General features: G+C 44.1%; 1 protein-coding gene across 1 annotated transcript; it reads left to right on the forward strand.

Moving 5' to 3' along the window:
* The first annotated feature begins 3,275 nt into the window (after positions 1 to 3,275).
* On the forward strand, positions 3,276 to 26,015 carry RASL12 (RAS like family 12). Its single transcript, XM_063314410.1, has 6 exons — positions 3,276 to 3,539; positions 9,016 to 9,142; positions 11,519 to 11,575; positions 16,236 to 16,309; positions 20,102 to 20,292; positions 23,286 to 26,015. The coding sequence occupies exons 2-6, from the start codon at positions 9,025 to 9,027 to the stop codon at positions 23,647 to 23,649; spliced, it is 804 nt and encodes a 267-aa protein (XP_063170480.1). The 5' UTR covers positions 3,276 to 3,539; positions 9,016 to 9,024; the 3' UTR covers positions 23,650 to 26,015.
* The last annotated feature ends 348 nt before the right edge of the window (positions 26,016 to 26,363 follow it).

Below are 26,363 nucleotides of genomic sequence, written 5' to 3' on the forward strand. Positions count from 1 at the left end.
AACATCAGCTATTTGAGCAGCTGAGCAGGACCAGGGTAGGGTAAAAAGAAGTCAAGATGGCAGTTGCAACAGTGCAGTCAAAGCTCTTCCTGTTTTTTATGTATGTCATACATTCTTTGATTGCACCATCATGGCCCCCATCCTGACTTTTTGACCACATCCTGTGGATGCCCCTGAAGAAGACAGAGGGAACGGCCTTGAAGGACAGGAGGAAGAGCTGCTACCAAGGCAATGGCCAGATAAGTGGATCCTGAGCCCGGGCCAAGAAAGTAACATGAGAAAACCTCTCACACAGGCCCCTCCCTGGTTCACATGAAGATAAAGGGAGGGAGCAGGGAAGCACCTTCAGACTTGCAAGACTCTGTTACTGCAGCTATTACAATAAAAGTGGTCCTGACCTAAATGGCATTGGTTTCTTAGTCTGGTCTACCTCATAGGGCTGACGTTTACTGAAAAAAGCTTTCCAAAATGCAAGAGCGGAGATTTCTAGTCAGAAAGCCTATCCTGGCCGAATCCTTGTTCACTGACCCTTAGAAAGTGCGGGATGGCATAAAATGAGCACCTATAGGGCAGGATTGACATAGGCAAGCCAGCTGTCTTTCAGCATCCTCTGCCATGATTGATTTTGTTAGTGAAGAATCTTGGGTTAAGATTAGGGAGAAAGAAATCTAAGGGACCAGAACTTGAAAACTCCTGCCCATTCTCTCTGTCCAGATTATGCTGAGGGTGCAAATGACTCAACTTCGCTCTCTTTCTTTTCACTACACTGTTTTCCCTGGATTTCCACAAACTCTCATTGCAGGGAAGAAGATAAAGTGTCCCTGCTTCATCTCACTCATACAAGGAAGTTTTATGGTTGCAACCTGATCACACAGTCATGTAAATCTTCCAGTGTTTAGCCTCCTGCTTAGAAAGGTGGACATTTGCCAGAACCCAAGTTTATGAAAAGCAAAGTGCAATAAAGACCTGTTCTTTTCTCTCATCTCTTTCTCTGCTTCCACATTACTTGTTTACTCTGAAACCCATCAAATCTCCTCCCTCCTTTATTACAGCTGTGTGTGTCTGTGTGTGTGTGTGTGTGTGTATTTGTGCTCACAGTAGCTAATGTGTATTGAGCTGTAGTCAGATCATCCCAAGGACCCAGGTCAAAACCTGTCCCTTAAAAAAAGATGAATAATGCTCAGGATCCTGCCGAACACAACATGAAGTTGGGTGTTCAGATATGAAAGAATTCTACAAAGTATTCCTTTGGCACTGGATCTGCAGTTTTGCCCCTGAGGAATTTATGGCAAAATGAACATATAAAGTCCAACTAGGATTTGTCACAAGTTTTCTTTCTTTCTTTCTTTCTTTCTTTCTTTCTTTCTTTCTTTCTTTCTTTCTTTCTTTCTTTCTTTCTTTCTTTCTTTCTTTTTCTTCCTTTCTTCCTTTCTCTCTCTCTCTCTCTCTCTCTTCCTCCCTTCCCCTCCCTTCCCCTTCCCTTCTGTCTCCCTCCTTTGCTCTCTCCCTCCCTCCCTTGGTGGCTAAGTGATGTCTTTCTTTTAACTTTTAAAAAATCTACCCTGATAATTTAGCTGCAGTATTTCTTTTTGGCTCTAATGCCTCCTGGAATGATCATGAGCTGAATTTTTGAAGGCCCTCACATCTCTGCCATAGATGTATGCAGAGGAAAAGCATAACACAGAATCCAGCATTATTATGCACAGAAAGAGCTTCCTGCCAACCTGACTTGAACTTTTAAAGTTTCATATCTGTGTGTGTGTATCGGTAGGGGTGCAGAAAGCTGTCATGCTGCTAAGCAACGCAAGAGTCTTAAACATATTTTTTATTTGGAAGAAAGATCAGAGTTTCACATGCACACCCCTTTTCCGCAAAAAAACTTTTTTTTTCTTTTCCTGCCTATCGCGAATATAACTAATGCAGTTAGAGAGCCAACATCATTACTGGAAAAGCACGCCATAAATCCTACAAAACTAAATGGGAACTATAGCTGAGTAAACTTACTCAAACTCTTGCCATAAGCCTACCATCCGTAGCCTGGAATTGTGGGAGTTAACATATCTGGAAAGTGCCAGATTAGGAATGATGGTTTTAATCATTCCCAACAGAAGTACTTCTCTAGTAGATCAACAGAACTGCCCACCATTTTCAAACAGCTCAGGGGCGGAAGAGAAAAAAATAAACGAGTTGGTCTGAAGCACACTGGATTTGGTTCACCTTTGGACATCTGCTGTTTCCATGGAAAAGCTCCTTGTCTTTGCCATGTGTTCTACCAAGAGATGCGTCTCAAAGGATAATCTGGCTGGGTTCATACAACCAGCCAAGCCAAAAACAAGGAGATGGCATTGTGGATGGATTCATCCAACATCGGAGCAGTCATGTCATTTGCCAGGTGTGGATGAACAAGTTGGTTAAACCCACTATTGTGGTTTCTCCACCATGATTTATGCTTTAGTGTATAGTGTAAATCCAGTCAACTATGGTTCATTCAGTATAACAACAGCTTGGTGTGTTGGCTGAATCCCATCTCTTACCCGGAACTGCTGGTGGGTGAGAAATCAGAGTCTGTGGTCCTATCAGAGATAGTGCTTCTCTAAGGCACTTGACCACTGCCGCTGGTGCAGGACTGAGATCATTTAGGGCCCTTTTGGGAACCCCTTAAACAGCCAAGTTTCTTCCTTTGATTGTGAATGTTTGGAGAAGTTCTAGGTTATCTGCAAGGCTTCAGGACGCTACATTCAGCACTGGGCTCACAAATTAAAGAGCCAGGCTGGGGCGGGAGGTGGAATTAGAAAGGGGCCAAATTAGGTGTCAGTCCTGGACACTAGCTATTGTCTGAAGATGCCAAAGGTTGGTGCCTGCAATGCCTCTTGAAAGGGATGCTTCTTGATGCCTATACTGATCCCAAGAACAGGGTTATGCCAGCCTTTGCCCAAAGTCCCTTTCCCAGAAACAAACAAACAAACAACATCCCTTGCTCACTGTGGGGAGCCACTGTGCCAGTTTTAAAATCCATTGCTTTAGATCCCCAGACAAGGCGAAGGAGACCCAAGACGGATTTGCAACTCATTTTTTCCACTTGAAAAATGAAGGCAGGAAACACTTTTTCCCCTTGCCTCTGGGCATCCTTTATGTCCCCCCCCCACCACTCCAGCAGGAAAGGCCTTCGCTTCTGCCCTGCCCTTTGTTGATGGGAAAACGTGTCCATCCCTGGCCAAAAACGCGGCAGCAGCTTTCCTTACAAGGAATTTGGCTGGAACTCAGCTGGCAAAAATTGCCAGGGATGGGACTGCTCCCTTTCTCAGCCTCATTCATTCAAGTCAGATCCAGGCGACCAGCAGCTGTCCAGAGTGAGCTGTTGCCTCTCTGTTTGCAGCAGCAGAGACCTGGGTTCATTCCGGCTTCTTCCCCCAGGTCGGGTGCGGTGGGACCAGGGAGCTGTCAGGCAGCCGGATGCAGACTAGCCTGGACATATGGATGTCTAAACTGGCCAGAATTTCTCCAGCATTCTTTGATGGGACTCCTGTTTTAACCTAAAGGTAAGCTGATTCATGGCAGTTAAGGCTCAGGAGGAAATGTTCCCCTCTTTAATGTGGTGATGGGCATGGTTCCACTGACTTTGAAACGTGGTAAGCCAACCCTGGTTGCTTGGGCATCCTCTGGCTCCTTCTGCTCAGTAGGGCCATGGGCATCAGCCCCAAGGTTGTAGCTGTGCAGCATCCCCACCCCCCAAAAGAGGGGGGGGGGTCTTTCTGGCTGTGTCTGGAATGACATGCTTCCCCTGCTTAACTCAGCTTATTCAATTAACACTGCTGCCTAGGTTTGCACAACACACTGAGCTGCAAAATCACAATAAACCAGGATTCTTCTAACATACAGGACTAAAATGTTGGTTGGCTGAGAGTCAGGTGAACACAGGAAATATGGAGACATATCCTGGTAATGTTTACAGTCTGTGTTTGCGCAACCCATGGCTGCATTGGCTCAACAAATCCTATTTCCTGGATGTACATGACATCCTGAACCCTAAACAGGCTGAGTTTGCACAAGATGTCAGGCTAAATGGGATTGGCTAGTTTGTGGTTCACTGTGTTGTGTGAATACAGCCAATCTATGTTTAATGGGAAGGAGTAAAAGATGTTGCATTTGACACCAGAAGCAAAGAAAAATATGTCCTGATATTGAGATGAGATGAGATGAGATGTTTTAGAGACACAGCTGCTCTTTTTTTATACCTACACCACGTTTTTGGTCTCAGTGTTATCCCTGCTTCTTGTTATAACTTTATTAATTTTCAAAGTATAGTTAAAATCCGAAATATAGAATACAGAAGAGATAGAATACAGAACTAAATAAAAGAGAAACTATAAAGGTGCAGAAACAGATAGAAAATATAGAAAGAAAGTGACTTCCGACTTTCTCCAACACAGATATAAAAGCGTACTATACAAATATAACCTCTTACCATTAATTAAACCTTAAGTAACATTATTTCTATAAAATCAAACCATTTAATCATCAAAACCCAAAATTCAGTGTTATCCCTGTTTAAGTAGGTTTCATTCCAAGGTGCAGGTCTGTGTGAATTTCATGCTGGGTTCACACGTTCTTCTAAAATCCTTATCTGACTTTGTGTACTGTATGAACCCAGGTGGGATGGTTTGTAAATTTGTGTGAACCTGGCCAGCTTTTTTAAAAGGGATGGGAGTCTCTGCCCCTGTCCTGATACTTGCAGAAGATCCATCTTCAATATTGGAGAGGATCACATGGATCAATTTAACCAAGGCAAGAAACATTCTGGTAATCAGTTAATCCCAGAGTCATTTGGGGTTTCCTCCCACGTCCATCTTCTCTTTACTGGGCCACTGACTGTGGTGGACCCAAATAAATAGACATACAATTAAATGTTCCTTTTATATTGATCTTAATCTTTTAAAAAAATTGTTTCCAGTTTTCCTGACGGGGGAATCTGCATCTGCGTTTCATCTGTTCCTACCCTACTTTTGAGCTTCTTGTGAATGGTTCTTGCAGGCATAAAATGAGACAGAGAAAGGTGGTGTAGTAGGGAAGATGCTGGACTAGCAGTGGGGAGACCCAGATTCTAGACCTTTCTCAGCCTTGGAAGCCTCCTGGGTGACCTTGGGCCAGTCAATCTCTCTCAGCCCCAGAGCCTATGTGGTCCAGTGGAGAAGGTGCTGGACTAAGAGCAGGTAGATTCAGGTTCTAGACCCTTTTCCCCCACAGAAGCTCCATGGGGGACTTTAGACCAAATACTCTCTTAACTCAACTTACCTCATAGGGTGGATGTTGTTTGTGGGAAAACATGCTCTCCTGTGCTTAGGTCTAAGTACTAAATAAAAATACTACACTAGGAAGATGGTAAATCTTTTTGGACCGTGTTTTGCAAAAATCCCCTAAATCATGGCTTCTTCAACCACAGTATGTTAAAATTAACGCAACTGATAAGGATATCACAACTTGCCAGACCATCTACTAGCCCTACAGTAAGCTATCCAGATTTTAGAACAGCATGTTGAACAAATTAGCCTTTGTTTAACCCAGTAGGACTCTACCTCTGATCTTTAGTAGCACATTACCTGAGTTACGTGAAGCCCACGTAATGTTGCTTCCTGGGGTGACCTTCCCTCTCTTTTCCTCTCTGCTGGCTCATCTCGCCTACAGTCCAAAGGCCCTTCTGACTTTTGCCCCATGAATGAAATGTGTTTATCCCAACTCAGGGCTCTCTGAATCAAAAGCAGATGTGCTAAGAGGCTTAAAGCAGAAAAGGGGCACATCAGTAGCTCGACTCCAAATACAGTCCTATTCCAGACCAGGATTACCAGGCCCTGGAATTTAGTCTGAGCCCCAGGGCTCAACAGCGAATAGAGTTTTATTTCATGTATTTATTTAAATATTCCTGCGCTGCCTGTAAAAGAAGCTCACCCCCTCACCCATTTGCTTACAACAATAGCATTTCATACAATTAGACCATAAAGTAACAAAACAGCAAACAGTGATACAGGTTACACACCCTAGCAATTAAAACAAGTAGCCGCAATGTTTTAAAATCAAAAGCCAGCTGCTGCTGAGCCGATAAAGCAAACAATGCTTCTGGGCATGTGCAGAGTCCTGACCTCTTCCCACCTAGTGAAAGGTCTCTGAGTCAGAGGAATAATGAGTTTATAGAACCCAGGCAGAGAGGCCCTCCACCTTTGCATACTGGTTGGAGTTGACTGGGAGAAGCACCATTGAACTTGACCAAGGATGGGAACTGGATTTGGCCTTGGTGTCCCAGTGGGCAGGATGGTGTCAGAAGTAGTACCTTTCCATTAAGCTGCAACCCTGACACCTTTTATGAAACGGAGATGGAGAACCTTGTTTTTATCTCTGTGATGGAGATGAGTCAAGGTTATAAGTGGCTTCCTCCTTTAAGGAAGGGGGAACCACCTGGAGTTTGTGCCAGAGGTGTCCACAAGATATGTCAAAAAAAGTCAAGACAGTAGCTGTGATGGTTCAACTAAAGTTCTATAAAATACAGGTGAAGCTTCAATCACCCCTTCATGGCCACAAACCTGAGCTTTTTGACCATCCTCTACAGACACCCCTACTTCGCACCGTCCCAAGTTGGGGAGAAGGTTTATCAAGGCTCAGTAGGCTGGGTCTCACCAGCCTGGTGGGACCAGAGAAGTCCTTCCATCTGAAGTACCCCATCACTGATGCTCCAAAGGATCTTGTTTGGGGTGACGGTATGGGTGACGGTATGCCTCTTGCACTTGGAGAACCAGAACCCGACCAAAACACCATTTTCCAAGAACAGGATTTATTTCCTGAAAGGGCAGAAGACTAACTCCTGAGAAGTGGAGAAGAGCTTTGAGAAAGCTACTTGTTGCTTTTCGAATCCCAGATATCTCCTGATCTCAGTGTTCATGCGGAGAAGGGTTTCTTCAGCTTCAGGAGGACAAAGTGAAAGTAGTTTGACAGGCAGTGTTTTCAAAGACAGAGAACAGCTTCCTTTCGGCTGGGCTGGCAGCACACCCCATGTCATCCTGTAATTTGTGTGGCTTGGCTTACTGTGCTGGGTGAGCCTTATGGTCTGTAAACCAAGATTTATCGTTTAGCATACTGCTTTATTTAAAAACAAAGGCATGATTTCTTAGGTATTGTGTGAATACCTCTGCGTTCTTTTGCCGTCTTCAGATTTGGGCAGGTGGGAAACCCCAATTAACTTGTCACAGAGTCATTGCTTACATTCAGAAAGTCATGGATTCAGTCTGAAACATTTCTGGCTGAGGAGGGGAAAACGCATACTCAAATTGCTGTAACTTTAGTTAACACTAAACTCCATCAGTTATTGATTCCGTGACTGAACTCCTGCATCACGTTAAGCCAATTTTGTTCAACTCTGGGGGGTTTTAAATAAGCCACAGTTTTGCTAAACTGTGGTTTATTGAATAAATCACCCTTGGCTGTTTCACATAACATGCTGAGCCAGTAACCAAATTATTTTGTTGTTGTTTTTTTAGTATGGATTTGTGACACATTAAAGTCATGTTGAATTGTTAAAATTAACATTTAACCATTCATTTTTTTTTAACAATGTGAAGTGAAGCATGATGTTAGTGGCTGTTTCGTGAATCACAATTCAACAAGCCAGGTTTTGTGCAATGTGTGGACCCATCCCCCACATGAATAACCACCATTTTAAAAAATGGAATTACGGTTCTTCTGTCAAACTTCAGGCCAACTTTTTGAAAAGCATGAGTCGTTCCTAAGGTTACTCTAATGAGATTCTTATCAAGCAAGAACAGCTTATACTTCACTTATCTGTTTAATCTATTTATATAGCCATCCATCTCAACGGCAACTCTGGGTGGTGAACAATAATAAAACAAATACATATACAAAAATTAAAATGTACATAGCAGCTGAGAAAACCTACCATCACCCACAGACCCAGGAGACAGGTCCCTTCATACACTTGGGGCTCCAGGCCCAGGCATAAAGCCAGGTCTTTAGGACCTTATGAAAGAGCAGCAAGGTTGGGGCCAACCTGATTTCAGAAGGATAATGTTCCAGAGGGCAGGAGCTATGGCAGAAAAGGCCCCGCCCACCGATATTCCTTAGCCAATGGGACCCAGAGCATGCCTCTTCTGCTGGATCATGTAGTCTGGGTAGAGACAACTGGGGAGAGACGGTCCCAGACATAATCCGTTCCAAGCCATGAAGGGCTTTAAAGGTGACAACCAGCACCTTCAATTGCACACTAGCAGCCAATGCAGCTCACGAAGTAGTGGTGTTGCATGCGCCGAATAACCAGCGCCATTAAGTCCCCATGCTGCCACGTTCTGCACCAGTTGAGGCTTCCAAATGCTCTTCAAGGGCAGCCCATGTACAGTGTGTTGCAGTAGTCCAGATGGCAGGTCATGAAGGCACGAGTGACCATGAGCAGAGCCCCCTGGTCCAGGAATGGGTGCAACTGACACACAACCCAAAGTTGTCCAAAGGCCTCCTAGCTATGGCTGCCACCTACTCTTCAAGTAGGAGCCATGAGTCCAGGAGGACCCCCAGATTGCACACTGGGTCTTTCTGGGGCAGTGCCACCCCTTCCAGAACCAGATATGGAAGAACTTTGCCAAAATCAGAAACTTGGGTTGGTGTACTGGTAGGTGGGAAAGACCTTGGGAAATGCAGGGAAGAGATGCTGCCTAGAGAACAGTCAGATAAGAGAGGGCATAGCCCACAGCTGCATAATGGACAGAGATAGAGGCTCAGAAGGGACCCTGCCTAGTTTCTCAGACTGTAAAGGAAATGGTGGGAGATTTGTACTTTCAGACCTGCAAGATTCTGTTAATGTAGCATTACAATAAAGCAGAATTAGCTTGTCTGGATGTGTTTCCTGTCTGGTCTGCCTGGGAAGGCTGACAGTTGGATAGAACTGCTAATGTGCTGTTTTAATCTGTGTGGTGGGGCTGACAATAAAGAACAGAAATATTCATTGCTGGCTTTTCTTTACAGAGTTGGAAGATGTCTTCCATGTTTGGCAAACCTCGGGCTGTCCCCTGGGCGAACGAGCGCCACCTCCCGAGCCTTCTGCAGGAGTGTAATGTGGCCATCCTGGGCTGCCAAGGATCTGGGAAATCAGGTTAGGAGATGAGACTCTTCCTGCTGGGGCAGCTCTCAATCCCCATGTGCTAATCTTAAAATGGTTCTCTGTAGCTTTGGCTATCCTAATTCACCATTTTGTAATTTGGAAATATTCTTGAGAAAACCAAGTTGGGGAGGCCTAGATGAGTCCAGGAGAGGACATTCCCTCTTCATCTGCTCTCAAGTAGACCTGATAACTGCTAACCTATGATATATTTAATAATGGTTTGCTCAGTTAACTTGATTGTCTGGGCTGTCAAGACACACTGAGCATAAACTGGCCAAGTGGGCTGAGTTCACACAATCTGTAAGGCTAAGCAGGATCACACCTGGTTAGTAAGTGGATGGGATCCCACCAGGAAATGCCAACATTGTACACTAGACAAGGATATTGAAAAAAGAACCTGGAAGAAGGATGGCAAATGATTTGCATATACAGTAATTGTCAAGAAAACTACATGTATGGATGTCTTTATGAAGCTCATGAGAGTCAACCTTGACTTGAAAAAGACTTTATTTTAATTTGGATTATTTGTTAAATTCCATTTTGGCACCGCCTGACTCCAGAATGGTTCTGTGTGGCTCACAATATAAAACAGAATAGAGATATAGCATCATAAATAATAATTTAAAAAAAAACTACAGTAAGAGACATAACACAATGGCAGTCTGGACAACAACTTCAACACAAAAACAAAAAATATCAATCACTTTCAACAAGGGAGGATCTCCTGCACTTTCCCCAAGGCCTGGAGAACAGTCAGGTCTTCAAGGTTTTCTGGAATACCAGCAGGGTTAGGATTAGGGTTAGGGTTTTGATTAGGGTTAGGGGTCTACTCAGAAATCAACTCCCAAGTAGGCTAAAACTACTTTTACTGAGATTGGCTCTAATAACAGAATCTTGCAAATTTGGTTGTGCTGCACCTCCTCCTTCTCCTTGTACCCCAGTCAGTCAGGGAAGCATCTCCTTGAACTGCTTCCAAATGTTATCTCATTTTTCTGGACTTAAAAAATGTTTCAACCCCTTGCATATCTCCACCATTGTCATCTTCCTTACTCTCTACATTGGCTTGCTTTTGGCTTAGCCTGTGGTGTGCACCCAGCCAATTATGGAACATTCAGTAAAACATGGTTGACCAATCTATGGGTCAGGACAAAAGGCAGTCTCTTTTTAGTAACGCGGAGCCCAATCGGTCTCCTGTTTCTCAATCATCTACAGTATGTAGCTCTGAGCAGTGGAAAAAAGAGTTGTTTCTTCCTGCGAGGTAAGAGATACCAGATAGAATTGGATTTAGTCCTCTGTGTGTGGTAACTTTCCCCAACCTGGTGACCTCCACTGGTTGGTAGGAGTTGTCAGCATGGAGGAAGTCCATCTGTTTGGGGGAGGTTGCAGTCCAAGCCCTAGCTGTGAAAGATGTAGACAAAAGATCCAAAATATGGGTGGACCAGTCTAAACCAGCCCCCTGGGCTAGGTTCCTCCAATGCCCTAAAACCTAAACATTGATTAACAAAACACAGTGGCCTGTTCACATGACATGTCATAGCAAACAAGGGTATTACAGCTTGAGTTGATGTCTTCGTTCATACAAGATCCAAGACTATGGATGGGTTCCCACTGTTGGAAGTTCTGGCAAATCCAGCATGCCTCATTTGCATGTGAATTAACATGTAAATTAGGTTGTCCCACAATGCAACTCTGAGGAAGCTGTTTGTTGCCACTGCCACTTCCTCTTTCTCTCTTCCTTCTTCTCCACCAGAAGCAAGCACAGGGATGTGTGCTGTTCTCCTCCATTCTGGGCACCATGTGGAGGGCTTGGAATTCCCCTTTCTTCCATGCAGCTCTTGGCAGCTGTAGGGCTGAGAGTTTAGGGCAAAACTAAGTATTTAGAAAAGAAAGAAGAACAAAGGAACTTCATCTTTTCCACCAAGATGGATCTAGCAGAAGCAACATTAAAGTCAGTAAGAAATTATTTTACTTATCTCAACCTAATGTGTCTAAGCGTGTGGTACTTTATGCTTGGGAGGGCTGAATGTATAAGATCCATAACCTGTATTTCTCTGGCATGCTCACTGAAGCTATTTTAAAGATAATCTTTTTCTGTGCCAACTTCTCAGCTGTGTTATAAGCTCTGCTCCAATTCAGTTGGCCCTAGTAGGCCACTAAATTGGCTTCACCCACAGCCACCTAACCCCATTTCAGCCTGATCTAACATGTGATGAAAAAGGCTTTGCCAGGAAAGGATCCAAAATAAGCTGAAGGAGAAACATCTGGTCTGTCTGTGGAAACTGGATGATTTGGCTCTGATCTAGCAAAAGGTCTTACAGTTAGGACAGGACCTGCAGAAATGAAGTAATTCTCTCTCTTTTCTTGCAGCACTGACAGTGAAGTTTCTTACCAAGAGGTTTATAAGTGAATACGACCCTAATCTGGGTAAGCCTGTGTATAACTCCTTCATGCCTCCATCCTGCTCTTTGCAATCTCAACTCCCCTTTTCATGCTGCTGCTTCTGGTTTTCTTCCTTTTTAAAAGAAACCATCTTCTTTTGAATCAGTCACAAATCCTGGGATGCTTGGAATTAGAGCAGGAATGCCAATGGGGGAGGGGGAGTCAACATGGCTGTTGCAACCACACAATTGCAGCCCTACTGTTTTGTTTTTGTTTTTACATGCATCACATATAAAAAGGGGGTGGTGCTTTGATCACACCATCACGGACCCCAGCTTGATTTTTTTAAACACCCCTCTGTGGACACCCCTGATGAGAGACGGGTTGCACCATGTATGAGAAGGATCAGCCTTTATGTGTCCAGCTGTGATCGTGGTTGGGCTCCCCAGATCTTATGGGCATGCAAGGGTCAGGGAGCAGAGAACATCAGGCTGAAGTTTCTGTCCCCTGAACTTCTCCAAGCAGACTACAAGTTTTGGTAAAGCCCAGGTTGGCACAATCTGCTAAGATACAATTTTGTAAACCAGTTTGTTCAACAAGTCAGGGTTTAAAAGTCACCCTGGGAAAGCCTGGTTTTGAAGGGCACCCTATCTTTTTTCAAAATAATAACCACAATAAAAGAAAGCTAGACTTCATCCAGCTTGCCCAACATCATGGAAGTTGTTTAGTTTGGGCTTAGAGTGTTGTACAAAGGTTATCTGCTATGGTTTGTACTGTATATCAGGGTTTATGGCTTAGTGCATTGGGTCAACTCAGCCCACTGTGACTTTTTCAGTGAGCCATGGTTAAGGAAAACTACTTTTGCATGCTGTGTAAATACAGTCTGGAGCTCAGATGAGACTTTTAAGCCCCCTTGAGTCATCTACGTTCTCTCCCTTCCTGAAGAACAGAAGATCTTCAAGGGTGATCCATCAGTTCCTGCCTTTTTCTAGAACTCCTATAGGCATTGGGAGCATAAAGTTCATATTGCAGGGAAGGCCAGTCCCAGGGAAAACTGGCTCAAGAAATCCCAACTTGTGGATATTCAGTCCAAGGGCATCCTCCCCAGGACCTTGTGGTTTCCCCAAAGCTGCTTGTTCTGATCAATATTCCTCCACTGATAAGTTTGACAGCAAAGCCCACAGCAAGAACTCCTGCTGCTAATGGTGAGCCACATGGAACTGCTTCCAGCTGAGGACCATGTGCATGTCTGAGTAGCTTACCTGGAGGCCACCCCCTAAAATTGGGTGGAGCTAGGAGAAAGGAATGGGCAAAGCCAGGGCCAGATCTAAACTGGATTGATGGATTATGTGCCATCAGTTGATGTTGACTCCTAGCAACCACAGTTATATTTTCCCCAGGATGATCTAAACCTGAATGAGATGGAATTGGAATGGAATTCAACACAGAATGAAGGAAACGCAGGGCATAGAATCCCTCCCCGTACACTGAATCATTGTTCAGACATTTAAACATGTCATTTCGGAAGCCACGCTTGCTGGAGATCTGAGCCAGGAGGCTTTGGAGGAAGAGATGGGCCAGGCCTAAAGTAAATCATATCGAATACAAAAGTGGCTTGCTACTTTTTTTCCCCAGGATTTTTTTCTTAATTCCCAGTCTAGCCTATTCTCCTGGGATTCCCTGGTAGTTTTCCATCCAGACTAAACAGCTTTAGGCCAGCTTTAGCTTCTGATCCCAGATCAAGTCAACTAGGGCCTGCCACCTGTTGAGAGAACCACTTACAATCCAAATTTAATCTAGATAACACACACTTGAAAGGCTTGTTCATTCCCATGAACAGAACCTGGAAGTTGGGATACCAAAGAGAGATTTTCAGGCTGGTCATTAGTAGGCTAGGAAAATCCTGCTTTGGGTAGCAGCAAATAGTTCAGATCCACAGGCCATCAGCAATCACCCACCAGAAACAAAGTGAAAAGCAGGGGTGGGTGGGGGTGGGAAGGAAAAACAATCCTGTTAGACCTCAGTAAGCAAAGAGATGGGTCTGCTCCTTGGGTCCCTGGAGGATGTCAGCCCCCTTCAGGAGTTCTTTTCCAAAAATGTTCCGGGGTTTTTTAAGCTCTTCCAAGTTCTGCTTGCAAGTTTGTTTCATGGCTGTTTCAAAACAAGCTGCCAAATTTAGAGCACATACCAGGGAAAGTAGAGATGGAAGACACTGATGGCATAGGAGGGCGAGAAGAGGCTTCTGGGCTTAAAAATCTTCAGAAAGGTGATGGGCTGTGACGCAGATCCCTTGGCATCCCACAAATCCCCATTGGAAAGACAGGAAGCCAAGGCCAAATTAGGACGCAAGAGCCAAGGGCGACAAGGCTTGTCAAAGGGACCTTAAAGGTTTTTTGCTGTCCTCCCTTCAGCCTATGTTTGCTCCCTGGATTTCTGGTTGATGGGAAACCATAGTTTACTGTTGCATCTAAGCGGGGGCATTTTTGCTCTCTGCAAACCAGAATTGGAAACCATACTGCTTTGCCCTGGCTTCTAAAACTCTGGAAAATGTGTGTATTGGTATGGTTCATGTATTTTATCACTTGCATTGCTGTCTGCTAAACATTCTGTAATTAAGACCTGGTTTAAATGAGGTGCTAAGTAAGAGATGCCAGTGCTTGCTTTTTGGAGTAGGGCTGTGTGTGAACTCAGCCTAAGTGTTGTTTTAAAATCTAGTCCTGCTTAATGTGATCTCAGATTTAGGGTCAAATTTTATTGGGCCATTGTGAAATGGTGGCTGGAGGGTTGAGTCACTCAGAAAGTAGCATTCAAGTTAAGGAAAGAACTAGTAGCTGAGTTCATACATGTTGCACTAAGCTATCATATGATTTCTTTGCTTTGGTTTCAGCATGTTGTGCAAACTGAGCCAATGGTAGTTTATTCAGCAAATAAACCACAGTAAACTGTGGTCTATTAAATTGTGGCTTACCACAATGACTATGCCAGGGTTTCCCAAAGTGGTCAATATTGACCCCCCAAGGGTCAATGGGACTATCTAAGGTCAATGTTATTATTATTATTACTATTATTATTATTCGTAGTACTATTAGTTAAAGTAGTATGGGGGTTGATGAACAATCTTCATGAAGGGGTCAATGAGCTGAAGAATTTGGGGTCCCCTGGTCTAAACAAAGAGAAAGTGAGAGATTGGCTGGATTTGCATCACACACACTTCGCTTGATTCCTGAATTAAACTATTTTCTACTTTTGCATAATAAACTGAACCAACCAACCAGGGTGGGTTTGCCCAACAGGCTAAGCCACAAACAACCCAACCATGGTTAAAATTAAGCCTGTTGGGAAAACGCACCTCTTGGTCTTTAACTTGCCTGATTGAGCAGGAGGGTCCATGAGGGGGAGGTGACAAAAGTCAAGGGATAGGGCTTGAATCGTACTGCAGTGGCTGCCATCTTGACTTTTTCGACTCCTCCCTGTGGCTGAGTGTGTTGTGCAAACCCATCCATTGAAAGAAAGAGAAAGAAGAGAACTTTGAGATAAATCTGGGCAACTTGCCCTGGAGGCCTTGTTACCTTTATAGAACTCTGTGAGGTTGGGTGAATCTCTTCTTTGTTTTCAGTAGGTCATAAGCTTAGTCCCTGGCCTCTCAAAGTAGGACTGAAAAAGACCCTGGTCTGAAATCTTGAGGTTAGTGGTTAGTGTGAGGTTGCTGGTTAGTGTGGACAATATTGAGTGAGAAGGCACAATGCTCAGAGGGAGTTCTAAGACCATTTCCTGTGTCTCCAAACAGACTGTAGGTCAGTAGCAACAGTCAGATTGCATGAAGCAGCTTCCAGCCCTTTCATCCCCAGACAATCCACATTTGAAATCCTGGAGTGCTCTACCAGTGAGCTAGACCAAGGTTATGACTTTATCTATGGCATCTATTTCCCTTTGTTTTCTGTTTATTGGTGCATCTAGGGAGAACTATGAGCAAGAAGAAAGACAGTTTGGAGCTTCATCAATCAGGGACAAGAAAACTGGGATATAATTGTGTTGCAATTCTTGGCAGGTAGCTGTTCTGAGTCACATCGAAGTTGAGGAACGACAGAGGCGGCTTTCAGGGAAGGCATGAAAGAATGAATTCTGGATCCTTTTTTGCGAGGATGTTGTCCATTCATTACACATATTGAGATTTCTTTTCAGAAGCTGTAGCTTTCATTTAAAAGGGTCCAGTGACTGAACTAATTACTGTATGCAAAATGAACTGCAGGCAATATCTAAGCGGGCAATATTCAATAAGAAATAGCAACATAATTTCCAGATTCCCTTTTTTCCCTTTTGGCCAATCAGTGCAAAAGTGATGGGGTGATGGGCAAGCACGTGACAGTCACTTTAGCACTGACTTTTTATTATTTTAATGTGTTTAAGAATAGGTTGAAGGATAAGGCCTGTTGCTTTCTACCTCCATCCTATGGGCATGGGCTGAGCATGAACTCCAGGGGAGTTGCTTGGATAGTTGGAAAGATATCTCAAGAGCTTCTTGTTTCAACAAACATGCATGAACTTTGTTTATTTCAGTCCAGTGGCCATCTAGAAGCACTGTTGCCTTGCTCAAGAAAGAGACACACTTTGCACCTCCTTTGAGGGTCACAGCTTGGGTTTAGGGGCAAAAAATACTGACTTCTCCCCAAATCATCTATCTACTTTCAAAACCTTTGCTTTGCAGAAGACACTTATGCTTCGGAAGAGGTAGTAGACCAACAGCCTGTCTTGCTCAAGGTGATGGATACAGCCGATCAGGTAATGGCAGGTAGAGCAAAATGCTGTCGAACAAGCTGCAATACAATCTCTGCATTCCTAAATACTGACTTCATGCCACAGGTGGAAGGAACAAGTATCATTTGCCAGCTGTGAATCAGATGAGTCCCATCAGCAAGAGTGACAGAAGGCCACTTTTTATCAATAGAGCAGAGTTTCTAGGCAAATACTGTACAATGGATTCCTGATGTTTGATTTAGGTTCTGTCTAGCTGCTTTGGGAAAATAAGGTCTAAGGTGGCCTTGTCCACCCTCTTGCCTCCAAAGATTTTGGGCTTCAGTTCCCATCATCCTTAGTCAGTATGCACATTTGGAAGACCCCAGATAGAGACTCATTACAATTAATGGGGTAACTCATAAATAATAATTCTACATCTTCAGGGTGAAAGATGGGTTACAGCTCCTCCCCACTTCAAAGAGACATTCTTGACACGCAAACACTTCAAGCAGATGTGAAGTCCCAGGTGCTGGAATATATCTGGGACAATACTGATGTCTTTTTCCTTTGGGTTCCCTTTCTCCTAAAAGTTGAGTTTAGAGCAGTCAGAAAAGTCAGCAGGAAAGAATAGCCTGGTTCATACATGTGCTAAGCCATGGATGGTTCTATAAACCACAATGGTTGAGTGTATGCCACAGGCTAAGCCAAAGTCAGTTAAATACTCTGCTTAGCAGTACAATATAGAGTACTTTATTGGCCAAGTATGATTAGACATACAAGGAATTTGACTTTGGTGCAAGAGCTCTCAATATATTTACATAACATCAAAAATAAACGATAGTAAAGTAATAATGTTATTTACTAAAACTATACAATCAAGAAAGGAAAAAAAATTGAAGGAAAATAATACTACAGCTATTAACTAACACACACTCATATTTAAAGGGAGAATTAATATACTGCACCTGTTGTCTAACATATGTTCACATTTAACAGAGCATTACCGGTCACATCTTAGCAGTCATGTCTTACCATACAGTGTCAATCATTATACCAGGCTACATGAATTAGGAGTTCAACAGAGCAATGGCACAAGGGAAAAAACTGTTTCAATGTCTAGATGTTTTGACATACAGTACTCTGTAGCGCCGTCCTGATGGTAGAAGTTGAAACAGTTTATGTCCAGGATGCGAAGGGTCTGCAGATATCTCCTCCGCCCTCCTTTCAACCCTTGCAATACACAGGTCTTCAATAGAAGGCAGGTGGATTGCAATAATCCTTTCTGCAGACTTAACTGTCCGTTGAAGTCTGTATCTGTCCTGCTTGGTTGCGGAACCAAACCAGACAATTACAGACGAACAGATAACAGATTCGACAATTCCTCTGTAAAACTGTACCAAAAGCTCCTGAGATAGATTAAACTTCCGAAGCTGACTCAGGAAGAACATCCTTTGTTGTGCCTTTTTGATGATAGTTCTGATGTTAAGCGTCCATTTCATATGGGAACTGTTCCCCTTGAGTTTCCTGGTTATGAGCAATCTTCGGCCCTCAAGATTTGTGGACGGAATACTTAAAAATCCCAGCCAACCCGTCAGGAATGGCTAGAGTTTTAATTTAAGATACTGGATTTAGCCAGACTTTGCAGCAACACTGTTTGAAAATGGACATTTGACAAATCTTTTCCTGCAAAGATGAAACTAAGCAAAGGTCTGTATCAATATTTGTGCAACATCTCCTTAGCCATGGGTCACTCAGCCATGGATTTCTCACTTAGCCATTTTGCTTGGGGCTATAAAATCTGGTCAACCATGAACTAACCCCGGGTCCTGGGTTCACATAAAATATGGCAAGTTGTGATTCGGTGATCTGTACCTGCCTTGCCTCCTTTGCAGATCTCCTGAGTGATTTGCAAACTTGATGTAGATAATTTAAAAATGTGCAGTATTGTAGAAAGTGGCCAGGATGCATGATGTTTTGCCCCAAAGGCACTAAGATGCCAAAGTTGCAAGTAGCCATGGGAAAAAAGTCTAATATTCCATCTCTGAGTGGTAGTCTTTCTCATTTGACTTTGGCAACGCCAGGAGCAAGACTCAGTTATTTTATTTTATTTATTTTATTTTACTTTTTTCTCCAAATCAGTTTCCCTAGGAATACGCACTGCATTCTTCTTTGGATATTGGTAGTTTCATGTGTCTTCTACATTCTAGAATATTTCTCAGGGTGTGTTTAAAAGAATGTTTTAAGGGCAAAGTCAAATACATGGAATAGTATTTCGTTGAAAACCGAAAACAAAGTTTCTTTTAATTAAAATTAAAGCAGAGCTGCAGATTAAAAGGTTAAAGACCAGAGAAGGTATGCGACTCCCCCCTCTCACTGGAAGATCGAAATACACTGATTTTAGATAAGATCGAAAGTTACGTGGCCCGGGGCAACAATCTTCACTCCCTTCGTCAAATCTCACAATGGCTTTTTTAATGCAGTGCCAAGGGCAGCGTCCAACTATTTGGGGTCCAAAAGGGATTTGAAACAATGGACAAAACCTGGCAAAGGAGGTAGTGCCTTCCATGTAAGGAAAGGGTTTTATCATCATCAGCAGCAGCAGCAGCAGCATCAATATCTGAGGAGGGAGGGATATGGTGGATCTTTATGATTTCATTGTTGCCTAAATAAATTGATTGGTTATTGAGGCACAACAGGCAAGAAAAGCTTTTTCCCAGTTAATGTGTAATAAACCTATGGAACTCATTGTCCCAAGATGTGTGTTAAACTTGGATCACTGCAAAGGAAATTAGAAAATCCATGAAAGAAGCATTGAACATCCAGCACTAGGTCCTGACTACAGGTAGTCCTCACTTGAGGACCACAATTGGGACTGGAATTTCGGTCACTAAGCAATGCTGTCATTAAGTGAATCCAACCCAATTTTATGACCTTTTTGCAGTGGTCGTTAAGCAAATTACATGTTCGTTGCATGTTTGTTAAGCAAACTATGTGGTCGTTAAGTGAATCATGTGGTTCCCCGTTAATCTTGCTTGCTGAACCCAGCTGCTAAGGTCGAAAATGGCGATCACGTGACTGTGGGATGCTGTGACAGTTGTAAGTGCAAACCAGCTGCCAAGCACCCAAATTTTGATCACGTGACCGTGGGGATGCTGCAACGGTCGTAAGTCAAGTTTTAGCGCCGTCATAAGTCCAAACCATTGCTAAAGTCACAGAGCACAAAGTCGCATTGGCATAGCCTGGGCACTGTATGACTATACTCCCTTGGGCACCTTAAAGCGATAAATAAATTACATAACAAAACCTCCATGTTCATATATAAGATGCCTTAAATGCTGGGAACACACTTGCTTTTCAATTTTGCCAGTATATACATCTTTTCAAACTATTTCACTGAGTGTGTACTTTTGTAATAGTTTTTGCACCCAGTTGCACCCAGACCTTCACTCCTACACCTTTTCTGAATTGGTGAACTGCATTGCCAACTTCAGAGCTGCCAAATTCAAAGGATCAGGTTTTGGCAGGGGGATTGGTTCAAAAACACAGCATTAGAAAGGTTTACCTTCAGAGGGCAGTGAAACAAATTTCTCCCCCATCTCTGGGGACAGGGGGTGGGGGGGTTGCATCAATGCTTCCTCTTCTTTAACAGTCTAAAGGTTTCAATTTGGTGTTGCATGCCTGCAAAATTCAGGGCTCCCTCAGCTGTGACGACCTTGCCACCACCTGTCCCCTGGTTCCATTTTGCCACCATTCCTGCCAAGAGGGATGTGTTGTGTCTGCTGTTAGATGAGGCAGGTGCCAGGTCTTCTGACTGATCCCCACATGCTTCTCTGCCAGGACACACCAGTGGGCTGTGAGAGGTACCTGAACTGGGCCAATGCCTTTCTAGTCGTCTACAGCATTGACAACCGAAAGAGCTTTGAAGGATGCCAGCAGTACCTGGATCTCATTGTTCTCCACTTGAAGAACACGTTCCATGAATCTCCAGTTCTCCTGGTCGGGAACAAGCTGGATATGGAACAGTACAGGTAAGGAGGTTAGCAGCTGTGGCCAAAGGAGGGAGTGGGTTGATTCATATTAGCAGGGAAATGGGCAGCCCTACCCCTACCCCTTCCTCCCTAGCTGTGCCAGTCCCCCAGAAGCACCATAATGGGACAACCACCCATTGGTCACCCTTCCCTGTCTTTAGGTTTCTTCTAGGCACAAGAATCCAGGTTTACATGGGCTGCTGGATCCAAAATGGGAAGGGGGTTGTCTCAGGGATAGAAGAAAGGTTTCAAGGGGAGGCGAAGAGATGCAAGCAAACAAGGGAGGAAAGGAATCAACCTCGCCTGCTCCAGTTCTGACTTCTCCTCTTGGATTGCTCTTCATCCTCTCGGGTGCAAAACGGTCTTGGTTTGGTCCCTTCAATCCCTTTCTCAGCTCACAGAGGATGCTGGGTTGTTGACTGAGCAAGTGCTGTGGTCAGGGGGCGTCCGCAGGGGGTCAATAAAGTCAAGATGGTGGCTGCAAGTGCCCTATCAAAGCCCTGATGCTTTTTTACATGTGTTGTAAAATAGTGTTGGGGATTTGACTGGGTGGTTGCAGCTGCCATCTTAACCTTTTTGACTGCCCACCTCCCACAGACAGCCCTGGTTGGGGTTGTACAACATACTAAGCTACCATTTAAAAATCCCCAAGCCTAACTGTATTCTTAAGTGTCAGTGCAACCTGATCTGCTTAAATGTGTTGTGTGAACACACAACCATTGACATGCACCCATTTTCCACCCTTAGGCAGCTCTCCCATTTCCAACCTCTTAGGGTCATCTCTGCACCTAGGAACCATCTCTGAGCACAGCCATTCCCAGCCCGGCTCCTTCCAGACTCTATGGGGACCCCAACTCCCATAATTCTCAGCCATCATGGAGACGAGGGGGCACAGAGACTGCTGTAACAACTACAGCAACTCCTCTTCATTGGAATAGGTTATTTCCTGAGAGCAGACCCTACATTGTTGTGTTAGATGAGCTGCAAAAAAATTGGTAGAAGTTGGAAGTTCAACCCAGGATCTTGCTTGGATGTTATTCTTCCATGTAAACGTAATCTTTTCTGGAATCTTCTGTGATTGTTTGTGTGATTGGAGTTCTCTTATTTTCTTATCCTGTTTTATTATTTTAATCTTCTTGCAGCTAGATAGGAATGTAAGCCTCTCAGAGTCTTGCTGGATTGGTGTGGCCTCTAACCCCCAGTAAATACCCACACACACATGCTATAGGGACAATTTCTGTGTGCCTCCAGCCCATCTGACCCAAACTGGCTGACAAAAGCATGGCTAACAGCTGTAGAGGAATGCATGATTTTTGGTCTATTGTATTGGCTTGCTTGCTCGGGAAGAGCAAATATTACCTGCATTAATGCTTGGCCTTGGGGTGAACACATTATCCTACTAAGGATACAAGAAAAGAATGATCCAGTGAAGCACAGAGGTTCCTTCTCACCCATCAAAGCTGCTATGGACATGGAGAGAACCATGGACATGACCTTGGAGGCTTTCAAGAGTCTGTTACTACAGCCTCAATCAATAATGTTCCAGTCAGATTACGTGGTCTGCTTCCTGACCTGGCCCACCTGAAAGGGCTGACATCAGTCTTGAAAGCCTCACTGAGATTTCCCGTCCCTCTCATACTCTAGTACAGTGTTTCTCAACCACAGCAACTTGAAGATGTGTGAACTTCAACTTCCAGAATTCTGGGAGTTGAAGTCCACCCATTTTCAAGTTGTCAAGGTTGAGAAACACTGCTCTAGTGAATTAGAGAGGAATCAATCTGGGCTTGTTTCTCATATCTTCTCTGTTTCCCAGCTTTAAAGCATGTTTTTGAGCTGTTGCATCTGCCTGGTTTCTCCCAGAGCATCTCTGTGGCTCTCTACAAGACATGACTGAGGTGTGTGGATTTAGGGGGACAATCCCAAGCTTTGGGGAAGGTATTTGAGGGGAGAAGAAAAGGGGCTGTCCTGGCTGTCCCAGGAAGCAGTTCAAAAGCTTAAGCAGGGCAGCAAGGGAGAAAGGGGGAGCAGTTTGTGGAAAGCAGATGAGCTGTGGAGGAACAGGACTTGTAAATGTTCCTGGTAGGGCCAACCAACCCTACTTTGCAACTAGATAATAGAGGTTGCTTCAAAACAGGATGACCCCAGGGAAGGGGGTCAAACAAGTCAAGGTGTGGCCTCATGGGACACATTAAAAAGGGTGGGGCTTCAATTACACAGTTCTGGCTGTCATCTTGACCTTTTGACTCCATCCTGCAGACACTCCTGCTTCAAGGGGCAGACCTTAGGGAGAATTGGGGAAAGCAACAGCACAGGTTGAAAGACTGCAGTAAGATTTGGTTAAAGCAGTTTGGTATCCTTTTCAGGGCCCGGATATCGTGCAGTCTTGTGCAATTGTCCACATGTATCCCTCCTCCCTCCCAAAAAGCAGAATTGCCCAAGCTCTCACGAGGCCACTAAATGTTACAAGATGTGGTGATTTCACAAGTGTTTTGCATTTTAATTCATTTAAATTTTGGAAGGGTTGGGCACTATCTTGGGGAATGGATGGAAGGATGGATGCCTTGATGGATACAGATGTTGCTTTGCCAACTCCTGGTGTAAAAGATTTGGTTCTCACAAGATTGCTTCACTCAAAACTTCAAACTGTCTTGGTCCTTCTCTGTCAGGACTCTATGAGCTTCAGACGCACATCAACTATGCGCTGAACTGGCCCAGTCTTGCATGCTTAGACTGTTGGGTAGAAGGCAGTTCTGAAGTGGGGGAGTGCTTTTTCATTCATGTCAGTTATACAAGTACAGACTTAAAGATTATGCATGGGTAGCTGGACCCCAAAACAGAGTTCTTATCTACTAAAGAAAGAACAAACCACGCATAACTAAAATATAGTTTAGTTTTCTAGTACGTTGCAGTTATATTTGGCAGACATGGGTCAGTTCCTTGGGTTGCTCCTTTTCATATGCCTTGTGATGTTCTCTCCTGGCTTCTTCTCCCAGGCAAGTCGCCAAAGCCGAGGGGATGTCTCTTGCCACCAAGTATGGCTGCTCCTTCCATGAAGTCTCAGCGTGTCTGGATTTTGAATCTGTGCAGCACATTTTCCATGAGGCGGTGCGTGAAGTGAGGCGGGAGGTGGAGAGACCTCTGGCAGTCAGGCCCTTGTTCATCATCGAGGAGAAGCCCTCGGCCCACCTGGTCCCAACCGCCACCATTGCCTCCACTTACAACTCGCTCTCAACTGTCAACTATAAAGAGGTCCCATCAGTTGCCCGGGCCAAGCTGGTCACGGTCAAATCATCAAGAGCTCAAAGCAAAAGGAAGGCTCCAGCACTGACTTTACTGAAGGGTTTTAAGATATTCTAAGCGATGATTCTGCGGGATGGCTACAAGGCAGAAGAGGGAACACAGCCGTTGCTGGGATGGGTTGAATCCCCCAAGCGATTTTGGGGCCATTTTGAATGTCCATCTCCTGGCCTTTCCTGCAGTCCAAGTGGTCTGGTGGGAATGCAGCAAAGCATTTCGGGGAAGGACCGGAGAATCAGACAGTGGACAAACTATGGGTGAGGACACCATGTGGGGAAGGTGGTTTTAGACTTTTTTCTCAGTCATAAACATGTGGAGGGCTCTGCCATATTTAGTTTGAGCAACTGATGAAAGAGGCCCATGGAAGGAGATTGCTCTTAAGGTCATTCCTGGGGACTGAATGGAGATTTCAGAAGCCAGCCAAAGAAAGGGTTCTACCATGAAAGAGAAGGCATTCACACCCACCCCATGGCCTCCATGTCATTAAATGATTAAGAAAACCATGCGCCACGTAATGATTTCACTAACACTCTTTTCTCAACTGAAAGAATTTCTAGATTAAATTCTCTTTCATCAGTAAAAGAGAGCTGGTTGGAAAAAACAAAACAAAAGACAGGAGAATTGTTCAACCAGTGGAAGAAATAACGCAGCATACTGGCGCATATGTTTTCCTCCCATGTTTTGATGAGCACTTTGTAAAATTAAAATTTAAAAGGACAAAGTTGAGGGGAAAGGAAATGGACAAGGCTGCAAGAGACAGAAGCACAAGGAAGCCCACCAATGTCTCTGGGAATGTGACTGTGAGTGCATGATGGAGGGATGTTGGGTTTTGTGATGCTTCCCCTGCAGCGCCAAAATGTAGATTGTGAAGATGCACAGCGCCCCCTAGTGTTCCTGGACAGATAATGAAACATTTTCAGTCATTTGTCCTTTTTGCTAGAATCCTGATCTACTCCAAGAAACTGCATTGGATCACAATCTGTGGCTTGGCATTGGGGTTCCTGATATGGTGCCCCTGGGCACTAATTTGCACAAATACTGTCTTGAGCAGACCAGGCTCTATTACCCCTGCCAACCTAAGACATTCCCTCCAAACTCCGAATCTACTCACTGACCCCCAACTGCCAAGGATTATTACTTTTGTGATATATGTCAACCAGGCCCTGGCTAATTGCACAAACCCTAGCTAAAATGAATGTTCATGTCTGAACTCCACCAGTGTCATAAATACAAAATGACAGTACAAAATCATGCAAGGTAGGAAAGCAAGACAGCCGCTCAAAATTGGGAAGATGGCAGGTGTGGCGTTGCAATAAAGCCTGACTCCTTGGGGGCGGGGTGTGTGCGATGCAGTGCAAAAGAGGCAGTATCATGCGGCATCTTGCAGATTTTAGTTATTAGTTATTTCCCCAGCACTCCAGTCAACATGTTGCTGTGCATCAGAGGAAAGACAAAGGATCTCTGTGGCTTTCACTAGTAAGATTGGCATTATACTATATGGAGATTGATCTATAGATCTAGCAGCACGATAATCCTTTTAAAAAGCCTTTTTAATGGGCTTTGGCTTGGACTGGTAGCGAAAATATTAACCTAGTTTCTTTGGAAGTCACAATGCTGCTCAAACATCTGCTTGACTGCTCCTTAGAGAAGAAAAAACTAAAACCGTACTTGCCTGATCTACTTCACTCCTTATTTTAGGGGAGATTACAATTAGCCAATATAAACTCAGCCATGGGGCCGATATGGTCTCATAAAACATGGGCTTCCCCCTTTTTACCTTTCCTTTTTTAAAATATATGAAGCAGCCAACTCCAGCCAGGACAATTGTTCCAGAGAATTCAGAGGGTTGAAGTCGAGACATCTGGAGGACATCTGGGCTGGGTGCCAAAAATTGTCCAAAGCTCTCTAAATTGTCTGTCCCCCCTCCCCCCAACTTTTCCTTGTTTCAAAATTTGGAGGTTCCCAATTGTCTCAAATTATTACCCACTATAATGCAGCTAATATTGGCATAATATAACCACCAAGGATGTCTGCAGGAAAGATTCCAAAAAGTCAAGATGGCAGCTGTGACTGCAGGTAAAAAAGGGTGGAATTCGATCATGCTGTCGTGGCAGTCATCTTGACTTTTTTGCTCCCCCCCAAGTCTCATGCTGACACCCCTGTTAACCAAAAACTTAAAGTGTTAAGGAGGCAAATATAGCACTTTCATTATTTAAAACTCCTTCTTGGGGGGAAAAAATCCACTTTGCTTTATCTTTCCTTTTTTGTTGGTGGTGGTGTGGAAAAGAGGCAAATTGGGATGGAAGTAGAGGCAACTTCCTGCTCTTTCTCATGTTACAGTTCTGGTTAAGAGATGATCTTCTGATACAGCATCACGACTGCATTCAGCTGCAGTGGAAAATTCTTCAATAAATGGGGTGATCCAAGCTCTGCATTTACTCTTTCATTCTGCTTCTTCGCCCAGCAGCTGCTTCCCTTCTCTGGTTAGGGTTTAACTCTACGATCCTGAAATAATTCATACCACATGCACAGACTTGCATTTCAACTATTCTGGACACCATACCCATATCACCTATAGAAGAGAATATCTGTAGCTCAGGATTGAACAGTTGGCTTCTTGGGGTTCACTGGGCTTGGCTGATTCCTTGCAGACGTTTCATGACCCAACTACATAACACCGTGCAAGGGGGAGTGAGCTGTGTACATGTACATGTTTGCTGGCTGTTTATAAGTTCATTTAAAATTCTACACCCTTCTTTAGGTGAATCTGCTGT

Source organism: Candoia aspera, chromosome 13 (genome assembly GCF_035149785.1).
Source record: "Candoia aspera isolate rCanAsp1 chromosome 13, rCanAsp1.hap2, whole genome shotgun sequence".
Classification (NCBI taxonomy): domain Eukaryota; kingdom Metazoa; phylum Chordata; class Lepidosauria; order Squamata; family Boidae; genus Candoia; species Candoia aspera.

Bases quoted from the DNA above. Each gene is read 5' to 3' on its own strand.
- RASL12 (XM_063314410.1), top strand. From the start codon at position 9,025: ATGTCTTCCATGTTTGGCAAACCTCGGGCTGTCCCCTGGGCGAACGAG. The intron at 9,143-11,518 runs GTTAGGAGATGA...CTTTTCTTGCAG, and splicing joins CCAAGGATCTGGGAAATCAG to CACTGACAGTGAAGTTTCTT. The intron at 20,293-23,285 runs GTAAGGAGGTTA...TTCTTCTCCCAG, and splicing joins CTGGATATGGAACAGTACAG to GCAAGTCGCCAAAGCCGAGG.